Source organism: Gracilinanus agilis, chromosome 3 (assembly GCF_016433145.1).
Source record: "Gracilinanus agilis isolate LMUSP501 chromosome 3, AgileGrace, whole genome shotgun sequence".
Lineage (NCBI taxonomy): Eukaryota > Metazoa > Chordata > Mammalia > Didelphimorphia > Didelphidae > Gracilinanus > Gracilinanus agilis.
The window spans coordinates 273655096-273675218 of record NC_058132.1 but is presented as its reverse complement, the minus strand read 5'-3'; the positions used below and the strand labels follow the sequence as shown (position 1 = coordinate 273675218).

The 20123-nt window shown below is 34.4% G+C and overlaps 2 protein-coding genes across 3 annotated transcripts in view; one reads left to right on the top strand and one right to left on the bottom strand.

Annotated features, from left to right (window-relative positions):
- GALNT13 (polypeptide N-acetylgalactosaminyltransferase 13) overlaps positions 1-20123 on the top strand; it is a 717275-nt gene that overhangs the window by 267634 nt on the left and 429518 nt on the right. The window lies entirely within an intron of this gene.
- On the bottom strand, positions 13839-14233 carry LOC123239304 (60S ribosomal protein L36-like). The gene has a single exon (XM_044666585.1). It carries the CDS (start codon positions 14218-14220, stop codon positions 13903-13905), a length of 318 nt encoding a protein of 105 aa, XP_044522520.1. The 5' UTR covers positions 14221-14233; the 3' UTR covers positions 13839-13902.

Below are 20123 nucleotides of genomic sequence, written 5' to 3'. Positions count from 1 at the left end.
GTTTAGTTTTCTGTAGACAAGTGGGACATCTTTAAATCAACCTATCCCTTATTTTATTGATCTAGTATATAATTTATTTTAAGGCAGCCAAATCTTTGGACTGGGAGAGAAGGTTCTCCTTCAGTCTAACCCTCTCCTCACCCTTCCCCCAACTTCAGTTCCTCCCTAGTGGCTAATACAAAATCCTAAACCCCTCTCTCCTTTCTGACCAACCCTAATATCAATAAAACCCCCTTTGTTACCTACTCAAAACCTCTGGTGAATCATTGTGTTGAAAATTTAAGCAAGGGTTGAAGAGGGAAGGAATTATTTTCTCTTTATTTATTGAGGGAACTGTGGGCATCCATCTTGGCAGGAAGTCCTTACTCGAACTTCCTCCTGCCATCAGTTTGACTGGCAGGGAGAAGCCCTTTAACTCCTCCCTCAAGGGACTTGAGAAACTAACAAGAGAAAGCCCTCAAGGCAGATTTAAGCACTTCTGACTGGCCCAACTCCTTTGTGTCCATAGGGATACCTTTCCTGTCTTGAAGGGTTCAGCCTACTTCCCCAGTTTCCTCTGTCACTAGCCTTCAGTGTCTAGCCTGTTTTAACCTGCCTCTCCTGAATACCCCACCTATTCCCTCACCATTCAATATACCACCTCATTCTTTCCTTCACTACATTCAGCCATCCCTTTCATTCCTCCTAATATCTACTTCACCTTTATCCCTCCTTTTAACCAAAGACTAAAAATCTACCCACTTTTAGATAACATTTATTGGCAAGCAAAGTTGGTGAACTACCTAAGATCTTCTGATACAACCAAAATGAAGCTGGCTAGGATAATATTCATCCTATCTAGCATCTCTATAATTTCATGTCTCTTATGCAGGGTGTTATTGATTTTTGGTTTAGAAAGGTCCCCAATTTCGTGCAACAAGTACTGGACATCTATGATTATTATAAATGGTGTGCTCTGACCTTAGCTGAATATATTTGTTTCATCCCAACTGCCATAGCCATAATCCTAACAGTATGGTAATTCCTAGTGGTCTTGAATAATGTTTTCTCTCATCTGTGGCAATATTTCAACTCAATCACAACAACAAACAAAGATACTGTTTCTGGGGAACTAGTAGATAACATCAAACTACTATTCCAGGTATTGAAACAAATAAGGGAAGGAAAGGAATTGTACAAACACAGAATTCTCCAACTAAAGATTGTGTAGTCAAAATATCTAGGAAATAATACCACCAATAATAAATCAAAGACCAATATCAACCAACCATCCACAAATTCCATAGTATCACTTTTACCAGTTGTAGATAGAACAATCGTATAGTCTGGTGAAAGGGGTAGTGCATGTGAAAACATATAAAGCATTCACCCCAAATGACATGGAAGTACTAAAGAGACATTTTCCAAAATTTTTTGAAAAACCATTCAAAAGTATTAAAGAATTAAAAAGGGTGTTCACACTATTCAATCCCAGTTTCAATAATGTGGAATTTCTTTTAGGGGAATTTTACTCTTCCTCAGAAAAGGAAATATTCCTAAATGGAATGAAGATGAACCCAAATTTAACAGCTTGGCCATTAGTCCACCAGGATTTAGATTTTACCCAACATGCAAACCTTAGGTATCTTATCCAATGTAGAACTGATCTATTGGAAGCAATGAGAATCCATGAAAAAAGGCAAAATTCATGGCAGAAATTTGAGAAATTAAAACAGAGAGAAGAGGAATACCCTAGTAGTTTCCTTAATAGAGTTATAGAGGCAGCAGAGACAATCCTAGGACTATGTGATACTCATGCCCAGGAGACCATAGATCATATCCGTAGGCAATTTGTAAAGGGAACATCAACTCCAACCCAAAATTACTTTAGGCAAAACTGTCTACAGTGGGAATCACTACCACTGGAGGATGTAAGACAACATGCTTCCTACAACCAACATATCATATGCAAAAAGTGATAGTTGATCTTCCTCTTTGGTTACTTTAATCCTTTCAATTTCTTTTTCTTCTCTAATTGCTACTCTTAACATTTCTCCTGAAGAAACTCATAATGGAGGAAGACAACACAGAAAGAGAAGCTTGTGTGGAAAGAAGCTGTGGAAAGATACCTTTATTGGGGAAAAGTAGTTGTATAGAAGAAGGAAAAAGAAGACATCCAGAAAGCACAATAGTATTCCATCACCAACATATACAACAATTTGTTCAGCCATTCCCCAATCAAAGGACATTCTTTCATTTTCCAATTTCTTGCCACCACAAAGAGAGCAGTTATAAATAATTTTGTACAAGTATTTTCGCTTATTATCACTTTGGGGTATACTCCAAGCAGGGCTATGGTGGATCAAAAGGCAGATAGTCTTTTAAAGCCCTTTAAGCATAGTTCCAAATTGCCATCCAGAATGGTTTGGATCAGTTCACAATACCACCAGCAATGCATTAATGTCCCAATTTGGCCATATCCCCTCCAACATTCATTACTCTCCCCTGTTTTCATTTTAGCCAATCTGCTAGGTGTGAAGTGATACCTCAGAGTTGTTTTGATTTGCATTTCTCTAATTATTAGAGATTTAGAACACTTTCTTATGTGCTTATTCGTAGTTTTGATTTCTTTATCTGAGTATTGCTTATTCATGTCCCTTGCCCATTTATAGCTTGGGAGATGGCTTGATTTTTTGTAGAATTGATTTAGCTCCTTATAAATTTGAGTAATTAGACCTTTATCTGAGTTTTTTGTTATAAAGTTGTTTTTTTTCCCAATTTTTGTTTTCCTTCTAATTTTGGAAGCATTAATTTTGTCTGTACGAAAACTTTATAGTTTAATTTGTCAAAATTATTTATTTTACATTTTGAGATTTTTTTCTAACTGTTGCCTGGTTTTAAAATCTTTCCCTTCCCATAGGTCTGACAAGTGTACTATTCTGTGCTTACCCAATTTACTTATAGATTCCTTCTTTATATTCAAGTCATTCACCCATTCTGAGTTTATCTTGGTATAGTGTGTCAGATGTTGATGTAGGCCTAATCTCTACCATATTGTTTTCTAATTTTCCCAGCAGTTTTTGTCAAAAAGAGAGTTTTTGTCCCCAAAGCTAGATTCTTTGGGTTTATCAAAAACTGTCTTGCTGAGGTCACTTACCCCTAGTCTATTCCACTGATCCAAAGTCTATTCCTTTCTGTCTCTTTGCCAGGACAATATTGTTTTGATGACTACTACTTTGTAGTACAGTTTAAGATCTGGTACTGCTAGGCCACCTTCCTTCATATTTTTTTTATTATTTCCCTTGGTATTCTTGGTCTTTTGCTCTTCTAAATGAACTTCGTTACAGTTTTTTTCTAATTCACTAAAAAAGTTTTTTGGTAGTTTGATAAGGACAGCACTAAACAGGTAAATTAATTTGGGTAGAATGGTCATTTTTGTTACGTTAGCTCATCCTACCCATGAGCACTCAATGTTTTTCTAATTGTTTAGATCTAGTTTTAATTGGGTGGAAAGGGTTTCGTAGTCGTGTTTGTATAATTTCTGTGTTTGCCTTGGCAGATAGATTCCCAAGCATTTTATATTGTGTAGGGTGATTTTAAATGGAATTTCTCTTTCTAAATATTCCTGCTGCAATTTGTGTTGGAAATATATAGAAATGCTGATGATTTATGTGCATTTATTTTGTATCCTATAACTTTGCTAAAGTTGTTGATTATTTCCACTAACTTTTTAGTTGATTCTCTAGGATTTTTTAAGTAGACCATCATATCATCTGCAAAGAGTGATAGCTTAGTCTCCTCCTTGCCCACTTTGATACCTTCAATTTCTTTTTCTTCTCTAATTGCAACTGCTAGTGTTTCTAGTACAATGTTAAAAAATAGAGGTGAAAATGAGCATCCTTGTTTCATACCTGATCTTATTGGAAAGGCTTCTAATTTATCCCCATTGCATATTATGCTTGTTGATGGTTTAAGATATATGCTGTTAATTATTTTTAGGAAAGGACATTCTATTCCTAAACTTTCTATTGTTTTCAGTAGAAAGGGGTGTTGTATTTTGTCAAAAGCTCTTTCAGCATCTATTGAGATAATCATGTGATTTTAGTTGGTTTGCTTGTTAATATGGTCGATTATATTAATGGCTTTCCTAATGTTGAAACATCCTTGCATTCCTGGTATAAATCCCACCTGATCATGATGAATAACCCTCTTGATCACTCGCTGGAGTCTTTTTGCTAGTATTCTATTTAAGATTTTTGCATCTATGTTCATTAGGGAAATTGGTCTGTAGTTTTCTTTCCCTGTTTTTGACCTACCTGGCTTTGGTATTAGTACCAAATTTTTGTCATAGAAGGAGTTTGGTAGAACTTATTATAAAGCAAAGCTTATTATAAAAAAAAGTTTGTATAGTACTGGAATTAGTTGTTCTTTGAAGGTTTTATATAATTCACTTGTGAATCCATCTGGTCCTGTGGATTTTTTCTTAGGGAGTCCTTTGATGGCTTGTTCAATTTCTTTTTCTGACATAGGATTATTTAAGTATTCTATTTCTTCTGCTGTTAATATAGGTAATTAATATTCCTATAAATATTCATCCATCTCACCTAAGTTGCTATATTTATTGCCATATAATTGGGCAAAATTGTTTTTAATGATTGCCTTGATTTCCTCTTCATTAGAGGTGAGGTCTCCCTTTTCATCTTTAATACTGGTAATTTGGTTTTCTTCTTTCCTTTTTTAAAATAGATTGACCAGTACTTTGTCAATTTTATTTGTTTTTTTTTTCAAAATACCAGCTTCTAGTCTTATTTATTAATTCAGTTGTTCTTTTACTTTCAATTTTATTGATTTCTCCTTTAATTTTTATAATCTCTAATTTAGTTTTTATCTGAGGATTTTTAATTTGTTTCCTTCTAGTTTTTTGATTTGCATGCCCAGTTCTTTGATCTTTTCCTTCTGTAATTTGTTATTATATGCACTTAATGTAGAAATTTCCCTCTGAGTACTGCTTTAGCTGCATCCCATAGATTTTGGTAGGATGTCTCATCATTGTCATTATCTTCAATGAAATTATTAATTGTTTCTATGATTAGTTCTTTTAACTATCTGATTTTGGAGAATCATATTATTTAATTTTCAATTAGTTTTTGGTTTGCCTGTCCATGTACATTTACTAATTATTATTTTTAATTGTATTATGATCTCAAAAGGTTACATTTATTATTTCTGCTCTTTTGCATTTGTTTGCCATGTTTCTTTAACTGTGGTCAATCTTTGTGAATATACCATGTGCAGCTGAAAAGAAGGTGTATTTCTTTTTGTCCCTATTTCTTTTTCTCCACATATCTATTAAATCTATTTTTTCTAGGATTTCATTCACCTCTCTTATCTCTTACTTATTTATTTTTTGGTTTGATTTCTCTAAATCTGATAGAGGAATATTTAGATCTCCCACTATTATGATTTTACTACCTGTTTCTTCCTCGAGCTCTGCAAATTTCTCCTTTAGAAATCTGGATACTATTCCATTTGGTGCATATATGTTGAGTACTGTTATTTCATCACTATCTATACTGCCTTTTATCAGGATGTAATTACCTTCCCTATCTCTTTGAATCAGATCTATTTTTACTTTGGCTTTGTTAGAGATCATGATTGCCTCTCCTGCCTTCTTTTTTTTCTGTTGAAGCCCAAAAGATTTTACTCTAGCCCTTGACCTTAACCCTGTGTATGTCAAACTGCCTCATGTGTGTTTCTTGTAGACTACATATTAGTAGGATTTTGTATTCTAATCCACTCTGCTATTTGCTTTTGTTTTATAAGCGAGTTTATATCATTCATATTCAGAGTTATAATTTTCAGCTCTGTACTCCCTAACATTTTGGTATCCTCTCCTAGTACTACCTCTTCTTCTTATGTTATTTCCTTTTAAACCAGTGGTTTGTTTTAAATCAATCCCCCTTGTCCCCTCCCTTGGTTTTCTACCTTTTTAACCACCCTCCCTTCTTATCTTATTATTTGTTAAGGTCTAATGAATTCCCTCCCCCATTTTATCCCCTCCCTTTAAGAACTCCCCACCTCACTGACCCTTTGTTTTATCCCTTCAGACTTTATTTATAGGGTTAGATAGAATTTGATATCCCAATGGATCTAGCTACTCTTCCCTCTCAGAATTAATTCCACTGAGAATAAGGTTTAAGTATTTCCTTTTAATGTTCTCTTCCTCTCCTTTTTATAATAGTATCACTCCCCCTTCCCTTCCTATGCCCTCTTTGTGTGGTATAGATTATCTTATTTTTCTTATTCCTTCAAGTTACTCTTGGTGCTATCTTCTATTCTCCCCCCACACACCCCCATATCATTTTAGACCATTTAGTCCTCCAACCTCTCCTTATGACTAATTCTTCTAATTACTATAATAGTGACTACAATTTTTTAGAATTACACATAATATTTCTCCATATAAAAATATAAATAATTTGATCTTATTTAATCCCTTGAAGAAGGCAATTTAAAGGTAAGAGTATTCTTTCTTTCCCCTTTCTTTCTTATTTACCTTTTCATGTTTCTCTTGATTTTTGTGGTTGGATATCACACTTTCCATTCAGCCCTGGTCTTTTCTGTGAAAATACTTGGAAATCTTCTATCTTGTTGAATGTTCATACTTTTCCCTGGAAGCATATAGATAATACTGATGGGTAGGTGATCCTTTGTTGTAGACCCAATTCTCTTGCCTTTCTGAATATTAGGTTCCAAGCCTTGTAGTCTTGTAGTGTGGGGGCTGCCAGATCCTTTGTAATCCTGATTGGTGTTCTTTGATATCTCAATTGTCTCTTTCTGGCTTCTTGTAATATTTTCTCCTTAACTTGGAAGCTTTTGAATTTGGCTATTACATTCCTGGGGTTGTCTTCTAAGGATTTAGTGCAGAAGGTGATCTATGGGTCCTTTCCATGTCTATTTTGCCCTCTTGTTCAAGGACATTGGGGCAGTTTTGTTGAATAATTTCTTGTAGTATGATATCTAGGTTTTTATTTGTCTCTGATTTTTCCGGGAGACCAATAATTCTCTAGTTTTCTCTTTTAGACCTGTTTTCTTGATGTATTATCTTCTCATTGAGATATTTAATGTTTTCTTCTATTTTGTCAGTCTTTTGACATGGCTTTATTAATTCTTGCTGTCTTGTTAGATTATTGGCTTCTACCTGCCCAATTCTAGCCTTTAAAGACTGATTTTTGGCTATAATCTCTTGGTTTTCCTTTTCAATCTGGTCTATCTGGCTCTTCAAGGCTTCCAGCTGGTCATTTCTGGTCTTCAATTTGCTTGTCAGTTCATTTGATTTCTGAGCTTCACTTTCCAATTGCAAAATTCTGCCTTTAAAGCTGTTATTTTTTTGCTCGATCTCTTCTATCTTGCTCGTGATCTCAGATTTTAACTCTTCAAGATCTTGTGATCCATTTTCATTTTTTGGGAAGTTTTGGATGTCTTTAATTGTCCTCCTCTGTTTTCTGGATTTTTTTCTGTGTAGAAGTTATCAAGTTTTTGAATTTTTTTCTTGGTCTTCTTATTTATTTCTTTGGCCTTGCTTGGTATCATTATGTTTTCTCCTCCAGAAATCTGAGTAAGGCAATCTGATTCTCTTTCTATGGAATTAGGGAGAAGTTTTTGCCTGCAGCTACTTTGTGAGTCTCCTGGCTTCTCTGGGGACCCTCCTGGGGTCTCTGGTCTAGCTGTTTTCAGGGTCAAGCCCCTGTGGTCCTAGCCAGCTGCCCAGAGCCTAGAAATTGGCCTACCCTTGCTCCTCCACCTGAGGTTTTCCTCTGAGTCTGTGTGAGCTGCAGCTGCCTCTCTCAGCCCCACTCCCGTGTCCAATGTCTGAGTTCTCCAGCTTCCTGTAGTCTCAGGTCTTGCTGCTCTCAGGGTCAAGCTCCTAGTGGTGCCAGTTAGCTCTCAAGGAGCTAGCTTTTGTGACTCTGCTTGCTCTAACTCTGGAGTGTGGCCTCTGACTCTGGTTCTTTGTGTGGGGTGGGGGAGGGTTGACCTGCTCACCTTTTGGTAGGAGCTATTTCCCCTCTGTATAGAGTGGAAGTGCCCAAATCCAACATATCTTTGATACTGAGCCCTATTGTGGGGTCCCTTCTTTCATCTGGATTTGGTTTTTTGTCCTTTTGTGGTACGTTATATTGGTTGGTAAGGAGAGAAAGTCGCCCTGCCTCTACTCTGCAGCCATCTTAACCCAGAAGTCTCTAAACTGTAGATATTAAATTCCCTCCTTATCCAATTTTTAGGTTTCTATGATTCTTTGATTCTATGTGTAGTACTATGTGTGACATTATTTACATAATGTGATTACATTTATAAGCCTTTGTCTATATTTATATCCCCATGCCACAGACATTCAACAATTCAAGATTCCATATGGAAATATCCTTTTATTTTTCTGTGTAACATGGGCACTTGAATGTTAATATGGACATTTGGAGAAGAAAAACTTGTTCTTTTCATGTTTGGCTCAATATTAGGGCTTTTAGCATATTTTTCAAATAACATTTTAAAAGTTATTTTAAAACACAGTTTTACTGGCTTTTAGAAAAATAATAGGATTTCAAATCATAGGATAAAGGAAAAAATAAAAAATAAAATCACAAAAGCAAAAAGATATTAGAAATGTAATTTTTTTTAACTGAAAATGAATTTTTTAAATGGCAATGAATTTTAAACCCCTGTAAACAAAAACCACAGCTTTTATTATAGATGATTCATTATCAGGATCGAATTGGTTTTTGTTCATGTATATCATGCTTTTTACTTAGCCTGATACACAGAGCAATTTAAGTGGAAATATATATATATATATTTACTCTTTTAGTGCTTATAAAAGATCAAGAAAAAGAAAGCAGACACATAAAAGCAAATATGGACCCAATGTAAACTACAGGAATATCAAAAAACATTAAAAAAATAGGTTCACATAGCACTGTGTAAATTTGCACAATAATAATAATAACATTATTTGTAAATATTTGACCTCCTGACTTGTCAGAGAATGACTTGGAAATGGCTTTATCTACTAATACGTATATGGTTGACTCGGGAAATGGGTCAAAATATTCTTTCTTAATGGGATTTATATATTATTGAATACTGTGTCTAAACCTGTGTTTGTCTTTATTGGCCACCTTTTTCATTTTTAAAATTGTGCAAACCAAACTCCTTCAAGAGACCTGGTAAACAACGCTAACCTTCATTGATATATCACCGTATAAAGAACTTCTCCCTTGGGCCTAAGAAAGGCAAAATATTCAAGCTACAATTGACTCATTTTTAAATGAAAATACTTCCACTTTATATCTCTGGGATTCTAATGAGTGTGAATCTTTCCTAGTCACATGTAGATCTTTGTCCACATGGAAATTAAATTTTCTTTTAAAGCTCTTCCTTCAATTTATTGTTTCTACCTTGGCTTCCCATTTCTCCCTTCTTTGCAATTTTACCAAAATAATCTTTCTAAAACACTGTTGTGTGACACTGTTTAAAATATGTTATAACTTCTTATTTCCAAAATAAAATCTCCTAAGTTTAGGTATTTAAGTGACTCCATATCATGTCTCCAAAGCAATCAGCCAACATGCTGTTCCCAGTACAGAAAATTCTATTTTCCACTTATGTGCCTTTGAACAAACTTTCTCCCAGTCTTAGAATTTATACTCTTCTTATTGCTACCTTTTATAATTCTTTGCTTTCCTTAGGTGTCATCTCATTCACAAAGCCTTTTCTGATTTCCCAAGTTATTGGTGATCTCTTTTTCAAATCATATTTTTATTTGATTTAAATGTTTTATACCTCATAAAAATTTAATCTCCTTGAGGTCAAGGAAATTAATGCTTTTCATTTTTGTCTTTACATATTTCTATTCAACAAAATCCTCTTCCCATGGAAAGTGGATGATCAATGTTTATTGAATTGAATTTATGTGTGTTGGTCAAATGCTCTCATGTTTTATCTATAATATACTTCTCAGTCTCAAACCATCTTTTCTACCCATTTATCATGCCCAGTATTTCCTCCCCACAGTGTTATAACTATAGAATGTTGCTGTGTTTCCTAGGTCTGATATAACTCAAAGGCTTACCATTTGACAGCTAGAAACTAGATATGTTTTGGATAAGTCCAGAACAATTATTTTAAATTCCACCTCCTACATTTGGATTCCCAATGTTTATACATGTACCAATTCAATTAGAAGGTTACTGAATGAAAGCATTATCTCTTTGTCACTCCCTGAACAAGTTACTTGAACTTCTTTGACTTGGTTTTCCTCATTATAAAATGAGAAGTTAAGACTAGAGATTACCCAGGGTCACTACAACCATGATTATCAGTCTTGTACATCTTTCAAGATAAAGTGTCCCTTTCTTCTGCTTCTTCTACTTCTTAAACCAAGCAATTGATCTAGGAATCAGAGTTGATTCCCACACTAAATTTAGTTCCATTCTTAATTACATCATTAATTATCCATAGTTCATGAAATATAGAAGTAGAAATTGATGAGACAAAGGCATAGGCAAACACAAACACATCCACATCAAATAGTGCAGCATCTATATATAAATGGAATTCAATTCCTCACAAGTGACAATCTCTATAATTAGAGAATTTTAAGTTTTATAATGTTAAATTATTTTTCCTGACAATATCAAATTCCAGTGTCTGTAGTACTATAATTTTAAACCTATTAAATATTATTTACCAAATTATAGTGACAGTTATTTCATTTATTTATTATATATTATAAATGGATAAATTTATTACCTAAACTCCAAAAAGAGAAATATAAAAAGGAAGTAACATATATGTACCTTTACTTTTTAAATTACTTTTTAACATTATAACTAAAACTTGATAAAACACTCAATATTAAGACAAGTCCCTTTTTCATTTTATATATTTTGTACATTTAATAACATTTTCGGCTTTTAGTAGCAAATTATGTGAAAAGTATTTGTGCCTGGCATTTACATATACTACATTTAAGCTCATAGGTTCATAGGTTTAGAACCAGAAACGTTGAAAAACATGAAAGTAGAAAATCATTTATAGCTATATATAAAATCAACAAAATCATTGGTTCACATATGGGCATACTTACAACCCTATATGAAGAAAAATATTTAGGAAAATCTGCATTTTTAGTGCAATAATAGAAACAGTATATAAAGTTTATAAAAGTTTCTTTAAGAAGGATGACTAGATAATGTAACAGAAAATTAAAATGAAATAAAGTAGATATATATTTCTCATTGTCTAACTTTGACACATATCTTTCAATTTAGTTTGAATAACCCTTCCAATGAATTAAAATAGGATAAATGAAGATTGATTTCATGAAGAAATTGGAGCATTAATTTAATTCCTAATCTCTGTTCCATATGTATCTTCTTTTTGATTTGCAAATTACATTCACTTTCAGGCACTGAGTAAAATCTTGTTTGAAAGGATAATGATAATAAATACAAATTTTTTTTTGACTTATGCAATATTCTTATCTCTGGAATTTGAATCACCTCTCAGGTTAAATAAAATAATTGAGGCATGTTGTGGGTATGTGTGATTATCTATATGACGGTAATTCTATTACCTAGTATTTATACAGCCATTATAAGTGAAAAGAAAAAGGAGAATAAAATATGTCTGGACTTGACATATTCTTGGGCTTCAAAGTATATATATAAGTGAAGATACAAAATCATATTTGGTGCTATCATCTATTCTCCCCTTAAGAGCCTATCATTGAAAATGATTTGTGGGCACTATTTTTGTCATTTTCTCTGCATGTTTGTTTAGCCTCTTTCTAGGTTATTTTTCATTATTCACTGATTATTTTTCATTCATATGGATATATAAATATTCATATAAGTGTGTATCTTCATAACTTTCAGCATTGATCAACGTTTTAGAGTAGAATATAAGTGTGAAGGATTAAATTTATGGGGTAGAAATTTGAACAAAATTCAGAAAAGCAGCTTCTTGAACACAAAATGTTTATTTTATTATTATGCAAATATGGATAGGAAATAGAAAGGAGGAAAGTGAGAGTAACCTTATAATAGTTTATAACTATACCTAAGATCCAAATCCTAACTAAAATCTGCTAGAAAATCCTAAATCTATTTGCCCTCAAAGGCAGTGCCTTCTGCCAGAGCTAGGCTCCAGCCTCATTTTTCTCTTCTGTCTAATCATTTACCTACTATTTTTCTTCCTATCTACCCAAGATAATCAATAATCAGTAAGACTGTTAACGCCTTTAATACATTTCTCTAACTCCAGTAGTACCAGAGAAAGCAAGTCACACACATTCCTCTCCCCAAGGGACCCAGAGACAAAAGCCCCCTTTCCAATTGCCAGCTCTAACTAACTCTCATCCTTCTAACTGCCACCAACTGCCAGTTTCCACAGCAGTGCGGGGCTCTTACTGAGAAACTTATTGCTCCCTTGCCTCTTAAATAGAAAAAGGGAGAAATTAAGAAAAACTCTCTTAACAAAAAGACATCCTCAATTAAGGGAGATCAAAAACTGGATGATCATAAATATCAAAAATACATATATACAAATATACACACAACTACACACATATAATATAAGCAGGAGAAAATGGTAAGGCCCAGCAATTCATGAACAAAAGCTGTGTTGTATAGTACATATTATTAGTTTTGAGTTTGGTAAATAGAATGATTATAGGTACATTGACTTTAGTTCAAAAAAGAATCTAGAGCTAATAAAATTCAACAAGTACCTAGTATGTGGAAACCAGGCTACTAGTCTTTAGGAGTACAAAGACAGAACAGTAAAATAATACACAAAAAAGCTTTGACTCTCATAAAATTTATATTCTGCTAAAGGATGAATATCAATTCCCAATTCTTCATTTTCAAATGAGGAAACTGAGGATGAGAGATAGTTGATGTTACCAATACCACACAGCTATTTTGTTGTATGAATGGGATTTAATCCTTGAGATCTGACTCTATCTAAATTTGATTGTCTTTTCATTTCATGACTATCAGAAGGAATACTGCTTGATTTATTACAGCCTATGGTCTTGCCAAACTCAACCATTTACTGTCACTAGGACATGAACAACTTTGCCTCTTCTGTACCTTTGTTCACAAAATTTCATATCCCTACTTACCCTTCTATACAGAATTATTTTTAGTAATGAAAACTAAAGTGAATCATTTTGAAATGGTTGAATGAATTATGACATACTAATTCAGAACCTCTTTCAAGAAAGTGGAACTTATGTTTGTTTTTGGACATATGATAATCATGATGTCAGAAATTAAGGAAAATATAATGCATTACAAGGAAAGGGAGTGCTAAACTGAAAAGCAATGATAACTAAGGAGAAGAGCCTTCAATAACAGGAAGGTAATTAAAGGGAGAAAGCATTTATTAAACTCACAATATGTTTTACCAAGAGTATCTCATTTAATCCTCACAATCACCTGATGATTATTTCAGATCCTTTTATTATCCTGACTTTACAGCTGATGAAACTGAAGCAGCAATAAGTTGAGTGTTTTCTCCAGGTCAGACATCTAATAAGCATTTAAATCAGATTTGAACTCATGTCTTCCTGACTACAGAATTTAATCCATTATACCAACCAGTTGTCAGTTGGCATTGAATGACATCATGTTCAATGGAAAGAACCTTGCATTTGGGTGAAGGAAAGATTTGATTTTCATCTTTTAATAACTCTATGATCCTGATCAAGGAATTATAAATTCCTGAACTTCTGTTTTTCTTTTTATCTGAAATAAAGGTATTCATTACCAATATTCTTATTTTGTAGCCTTATCTTTTTTTTTTTCTATTTGTCAAATCTTTATTGGATAGAGGTGGGGAAGGGAAGCAGGATCCAGTTTAGTCCTTCTTGGCAGCAGCCTTCCTCATGGCAGCTAGGACATTGCTGAGCTCCTCTCTCTTCCTCTTGGCCCGGATGTGTGTTCCTACCCTTTTTTTGATGAACTTAAGAGCTCGTTTATCCTTTGAGACCTTTAACAATTCCATTGCACGTCTTTCATAAGGAGCAAATCCACATACCTCACGGATCATATCTCTCACAAACTTGGTGTTTTTGGTCAAGCGCCCACGGCGGCGGCAGTGTCCCAGCTTCGAAACGTTCTTGGTAACCTTGTGGCCCTTATTAAGGCCCACGGCCATAGGATAGCGGATGGCCATGACTGCGGCACGAAAGCAGCAGCAATGGCAGCCACAGCAGAAGGAAGGAAACAGCGTTCTGTAGCCTTATCTTTAATACCCACTCTTTTTACCTTTGTTTATTCAATCTCAACTTATTCTTCAAAGTCTGGGACCACGTCTTACCTTTTTCCTAAAGTCTGATTTGATTAGTTTTGGTTTTTTTTCACATTGATCAGCCTGAACTTTTTCAATTAAGAGCACTTATAATATATATTCTCTCTTATTATTTCATTGTTTCTGATGTATTTTTTCTCCTTAACTAATTTGTCAATGTGTCATTGTCAAATTGTCAAAAATAAACTCTTTTAGGAGGAGTGTAAATCATAGAATATAAAGGGAAGGGACACAAAAGTATAACATTCTGCTACTACCACTTCTAGTCCTCAGTAGAAAATTCTACTCATGATATTTTGTATTCTAATGACTCTCTTACACTCAAATTCAAAGGTTTTTCTCAGTCCTTATTTCCTTTGACCTCTGTAATATCAGATAAGACCTATCATTTCATTGATAATTTTTCTTTTCATGATGTTTATAAAACCACTTTCTTTTCAGTCTTTACGTGATCTTTCACTTCTTAATCATTTAAGCTGGGTTCTGTTTTTTTTTCTCTTGTGTCATAGCTCTATATTCTTGGTATTGGAAAACTCAGGCATTTTCATAGCTTCAACTTTTACCTGGATGGAGATGACTTCTAAACCTATAACCCTTACTCTTTTCTCTCTCTTGAACTTCAAAATTGCAATTTCTCCTGTTCTCTCTACACATCTTCCTTGAAGTGGTACACAAAACTTAACATATCCAATTCTAAACTTATCATCTTTCCCCCAAAACCAGTTATATGATTTGACTCATCCATGGACACATAATAAATATACATGTAGTCAAAGGATCTGGAACTGAAAAATATATAAGAAATTATCTAGTACAAACTATCATTGCACAGATGAGGTAATGAAAATTAAGACAAGGTCCTACTAATGGCAGTAGAACTTAGAACCAAACTCCAGTAATCTCAATGTAAATCCTAAAGTATGACATTGTTTGTTTCACCTGTTCTTAAATAAGTGATGCTATTTTGGAATTTTCCCAAACTTTTATCTCTCTTGTCAATCAGTGAATTTATTCCATTTTTTTATCTTCTCAATTTCTCTCAAAACTAAACATTCTGTTCTCATAGTTATTAAAATATATTAAGCCTCCTAAATTGTCTTCTTTTCTTCAGGCTCTACCGTGTCCACTGTATTATCAGATACAAATCTTTTATTTTTTTTATGTCTGATTTTTATGTCATCATTCGGTTCTTTTGATTGAAGCTCTTCAATGATTTCATATTGCCTCTTGAATAAGGTCTAGTTATAAAGCACAACCTTGAAAGCCCTGGATAATCTGGTGTCTATATAAGAAATTACATAGAAAATATAGGAGATTAGCTAGGTGGTAAACAAATACAATGAGCAAGCCAAAAGTGAGTTGGTTTCTGTTTGGTGAGTAGCTTTATGATCAAGTATGGATAATTTTATCAAATACTTTAATACCCCAACAAATCTCAGCAACTTCCATATTTCCCATTTTTATGTTTGTTTCCAGCCTAGGCAACTGAAACATCAAAGAAACCAAAGATGTGACAAATGGACATAAAATTTCTCTTGTGCTTTTGGGTGAACCAAATGATGATCATTTAAACCATGTTGTATACCCTACCAGAAATGAAACAGATAAGAAAATCAGACCTGGGAGAAGGGATTAATATCTCTGAGGAAAATTAAATCAACTGGGAGGAACTAGAACCCATACAAATACTACTAGAAATATCTACTACCATTACTTCTTCCTATTGAAATAGGTAATAAATAAATAAATAAATAAATAAATAAATAAATAAATAAATAAATAAATAAATAAAGGGATTNAAATAAATAAATAAATAAATAAATAAATAAATAAATAAATAAATAAAGGGATTAGTAGAGGGAGAAGGGAATGAAAAGTTAAAGTGGGTTAAGTGCCTGACTCACAGTAACCCACTGGGAAATCTCACCCATCCCCACAAACACAGGACTGGGGAATGAGTGGTGACAGTTGAGGCCAACTGTCCTCCAGACCAACTCTGCCAGGGATTCCTATTAACTATATGGGTTTATCATAGACTGTCTTGCTGCTGTCACTTTACCCAAGTCTATTCCAATGATCCTCCTCCCTTCTGTCTCTTAGCCAATATCATATTGTTTTGATGACCTTTATTGTACGGTTTAAGATTTGGTTCTGCTAGTCCACCTTCCTCCACATTTTTTTTCATTATTTCCCTTGATATACTCAATCTTGTGTTCTTCTAAATGCACTTTTTAATAGTTTCTTTCTAATTCAGTAAAAAAGACTTCTGGTAGTTTGATAGGCATTGCACTAAATAAATTAATTAATTTGGGTAGGACGGTCATTTTTATTATGTTAGTTCATCCTACCCATGAGCAATTAATGTTTTTCCAATTATTTAGACCTAATTTTAATTGTGTGGAAAGTGCTTCATAGTTGTGCTCATATAATTCCTGTATATGTCTTGGCAGATAGATTCCTAAGTATTTTATTTTGTCTAGGGTAATTTTAAAAGGCATTTCTCTTTCTAATGCTTGCTTTTGGCATGCATTGGAAATATGTAGAAATGCTGATGATTTATTTAGATTTATTTTATATCCTGCAACTTTGAAAAAGTCATTGATTATTTCCACCAGTTATTTTAGTTTATTCTCTGGTATTCTTTAAGTAGACCATAATGTCATCTGCAAAGAGTGATAATTTAGTCTCCTCATTGCCTATTTTAATACCTTCAATTTCTTTTTCTTCTCTAATTGCTACTGCTAGTGTTTCTAGTTCAATGTTAAATAACAGAGGTGATAATGGGCAGCCTTGTTTTACTCCTGATCTTATTGGGAAGGATTCTAATTTATCCCCATTGCAGATGATGCTTGCTGATGGTTTTAGATATATTCTGTTTATTACTTTTAGGAAAGGCCCTTCTATTCCTATACTTTCTAGTGTTTTCAATAGGAATGGGTGCTGTATTTTCTCAAAGGCTTTTTCTGCATCTATTGATATAATCATGTAATTTTTGTTGGTTTGCTTATTGACATGGTCAATTATGTGCATGGTTTTCCTAATATTGAACCATCCTTGCATTCCTGGTATAAATCTTACCTGATCATAATGAATAACCATAGTGATCACTTGCTGGAGTCTTTGCTCTTGGGACAAAAACCCCTCTATTTGACAAAAACTGCTGGGAAAATTGGAAAACAATATAGAGATTAGCTTTAGATCAACATCTCACACCCTACAACAAGATAAATTCAGAATGGGTGAATGACTTGAATATAAAGAAGGAAACAGTAAGTAAATTAAGTGAACACAGAATATTATACTGGTCAGATCTCTGGGAAAGGAAAGATTTTAAAACCAAGCAAAAGTTATAAAAAATTACAAAATGTAAAATGAATAATTTTGATTATATTAAATTAAAAAGTTTTTGTACAAACAAAAACAATGCAACCAAAATCAGGAAGGAAACAAAAAACTGGGAAAAAAATCTTTATAACAAAAAACTCTGACAATGGTCTAATTAATCAAATATAAAAGGAACTAAATCAATTGTAAAAAAACAAACAAACCATTCCCCAATTGATAAATGGGCAACGGATATGAATAGGAAATTTTCAGATAAAGAAATTTGAACTATCAATAAGCACATTAGAAAGAATTCTAAATTTTAATAATTAGAGAAATGCAAACTAAAACAACTCTGATGTACCACCTCACACCCAGCAGATTGGCTAAAATGACAGCAGGGAGAGTAATGATGTTGGAGGGATGTGGCAAAATTGGAACATTACCGCATTGCTGGTGGCTTGTGAATTGATCCAACCACTTTGAATGGCAATGTGTAACTATGCCCAAAGAGCTCTAAAAGACTGCCTGCCCTTTGATCCATCCAAACCATTGCTGTGTTTGTACCCCAAAGAAATCATAGATAAAAAGACATGTACAAAAATATTTATAGCTGCGCTTTTCGTGGTAGCAAAGAACTGGAAAACAAGGGTATGCCCTTCAATTGGGAAATGGCTGAACAAATTGTGGTATATGCTGGTGATGGAATATTATTGTGCTCAAAAGAATAATGAACTGGAGGAATTCCATGTGAACCGGAAAGACCTCCAGGATTTGATGCAGAATGAAAGGAGCACAACCAGGAGAACATTGTCCACAGAGATGGATACACTGTGGTAAAATTAAATGTAATGGACTTCTCTATTAGTAACAATGCAATGATCCAGGACAACTCTGAGGGAATTATGAGAAAAACAACTATTCAGAGGAAAAATTGTGGAAGTAGGAACACAGAAGAAAAATAAATACCTGACCACAGAGGTGGATGTGGATATAATTAAGGATATTGACTCAAAGTGAACATCCTAATGCAAATATCTATGTTAGTTAAAATCACTTGGGGTTCTATTTGGAAATATTGAGCCTCAAGATATGTAGTGTTTGACAAAGTTCCTGTGGACATGTGGGGGTCTTTGAGACTACATTCCCAGTGATACAATGGGTTTCTGGTTTCTGACCTGATAAAGTGAGACAAAGGGAACCAATATATAGCTCAGCTTAAATTGGGAGGGAGGGCTGGAGACGGTCTCTTTTGCTACCAAGATGGGTGGAGATACAGATGGGCGGCATTTTTAAGTATAGTCAGGCGCAGTCACATATATATATATATATATATTACCAACATGGCCATGGCAATTAAAATATTAGTTTCCCTCATAATATCAGCCTTTATCATTTTTAATCTTTACAATGATGGCAACCAGAAGTTTGAATTTCAAATTCTCAATTTTCCAGATAGCTGGAGAGCATTTAGAGTCCTATCAAAAGAGATAGCCATGCCTTCTTTTTGGCCATCTTGCTCAGCTCCTTTGAGCAATTTTTTAAAAAAGGAGAGTGGCTTTGCTTGCCATCTTTTTGCCTTAACCCGCAGCTTAACCCCACAAAACCGGTGCCCCAGTGCCCCAGTGCCTCTGCCGCTTCTCCTGATCCTGCCTCACTGGTGCTGCTTGTCCTGTTCTGAATCCCAAGCCCACCAGTACAGACCTCCGTTCCTGCACGCTGCTACCCAAGATCTGAGATCTCAGAGACTGCTTCAGCCAGCTGCCGCTTGATATTTGAGAAGGATTCCCCCCCCCCCCCACATCCCCTGCACTCTTGGTAGTGGCTTTAACCTGGAATTCCTACATTCTTGCCTTCAACGAGGCACCCCTGCCCACAATCTCTACACATAGGATTTTCTAAATACTGACCTACATATCCATAATATGGAAATTGGTCTTGATCAATGGCACAAGTAAAACCCAGTGGGATTGTGTGTGGGCTATGGAAGGGAGTGGGAGGAAGGGAAGGATAGAACATGACTCCTATAACCATGGAGAAATGTTATAAATTAATAAATTAAACAAAAATGAAAAAAAATATAGTGGGCCCTCAGGGTTGTGGAGAAGGAACAAAAGGAAGTTATAAAACACAGTTTAATAATGAGCTTAAGGGTAAGAGATGTAGGGAGAGGTCATATTAAAACTAGGTATCTAAGGACAGACTCCATGGCCTGGAAAGGTGGGCCAAAATCTACTCTGTACTAACACAGGCTGCCAGCTCCAGCTTGGCTGGCTAGAAGGAGATATGGATGTCTCACAACTGGGTCCTCCTCAACTCCAGCAATGATCTAAGGTTTTCCAGGAAGACAGGTCCACAGCAAATTAATCCACAAATAGATGAAGACAGGGAGCTGAACCAGTCTGGATGTCCATCATCCAGAGCCAAATTCACTGCTCAGACCT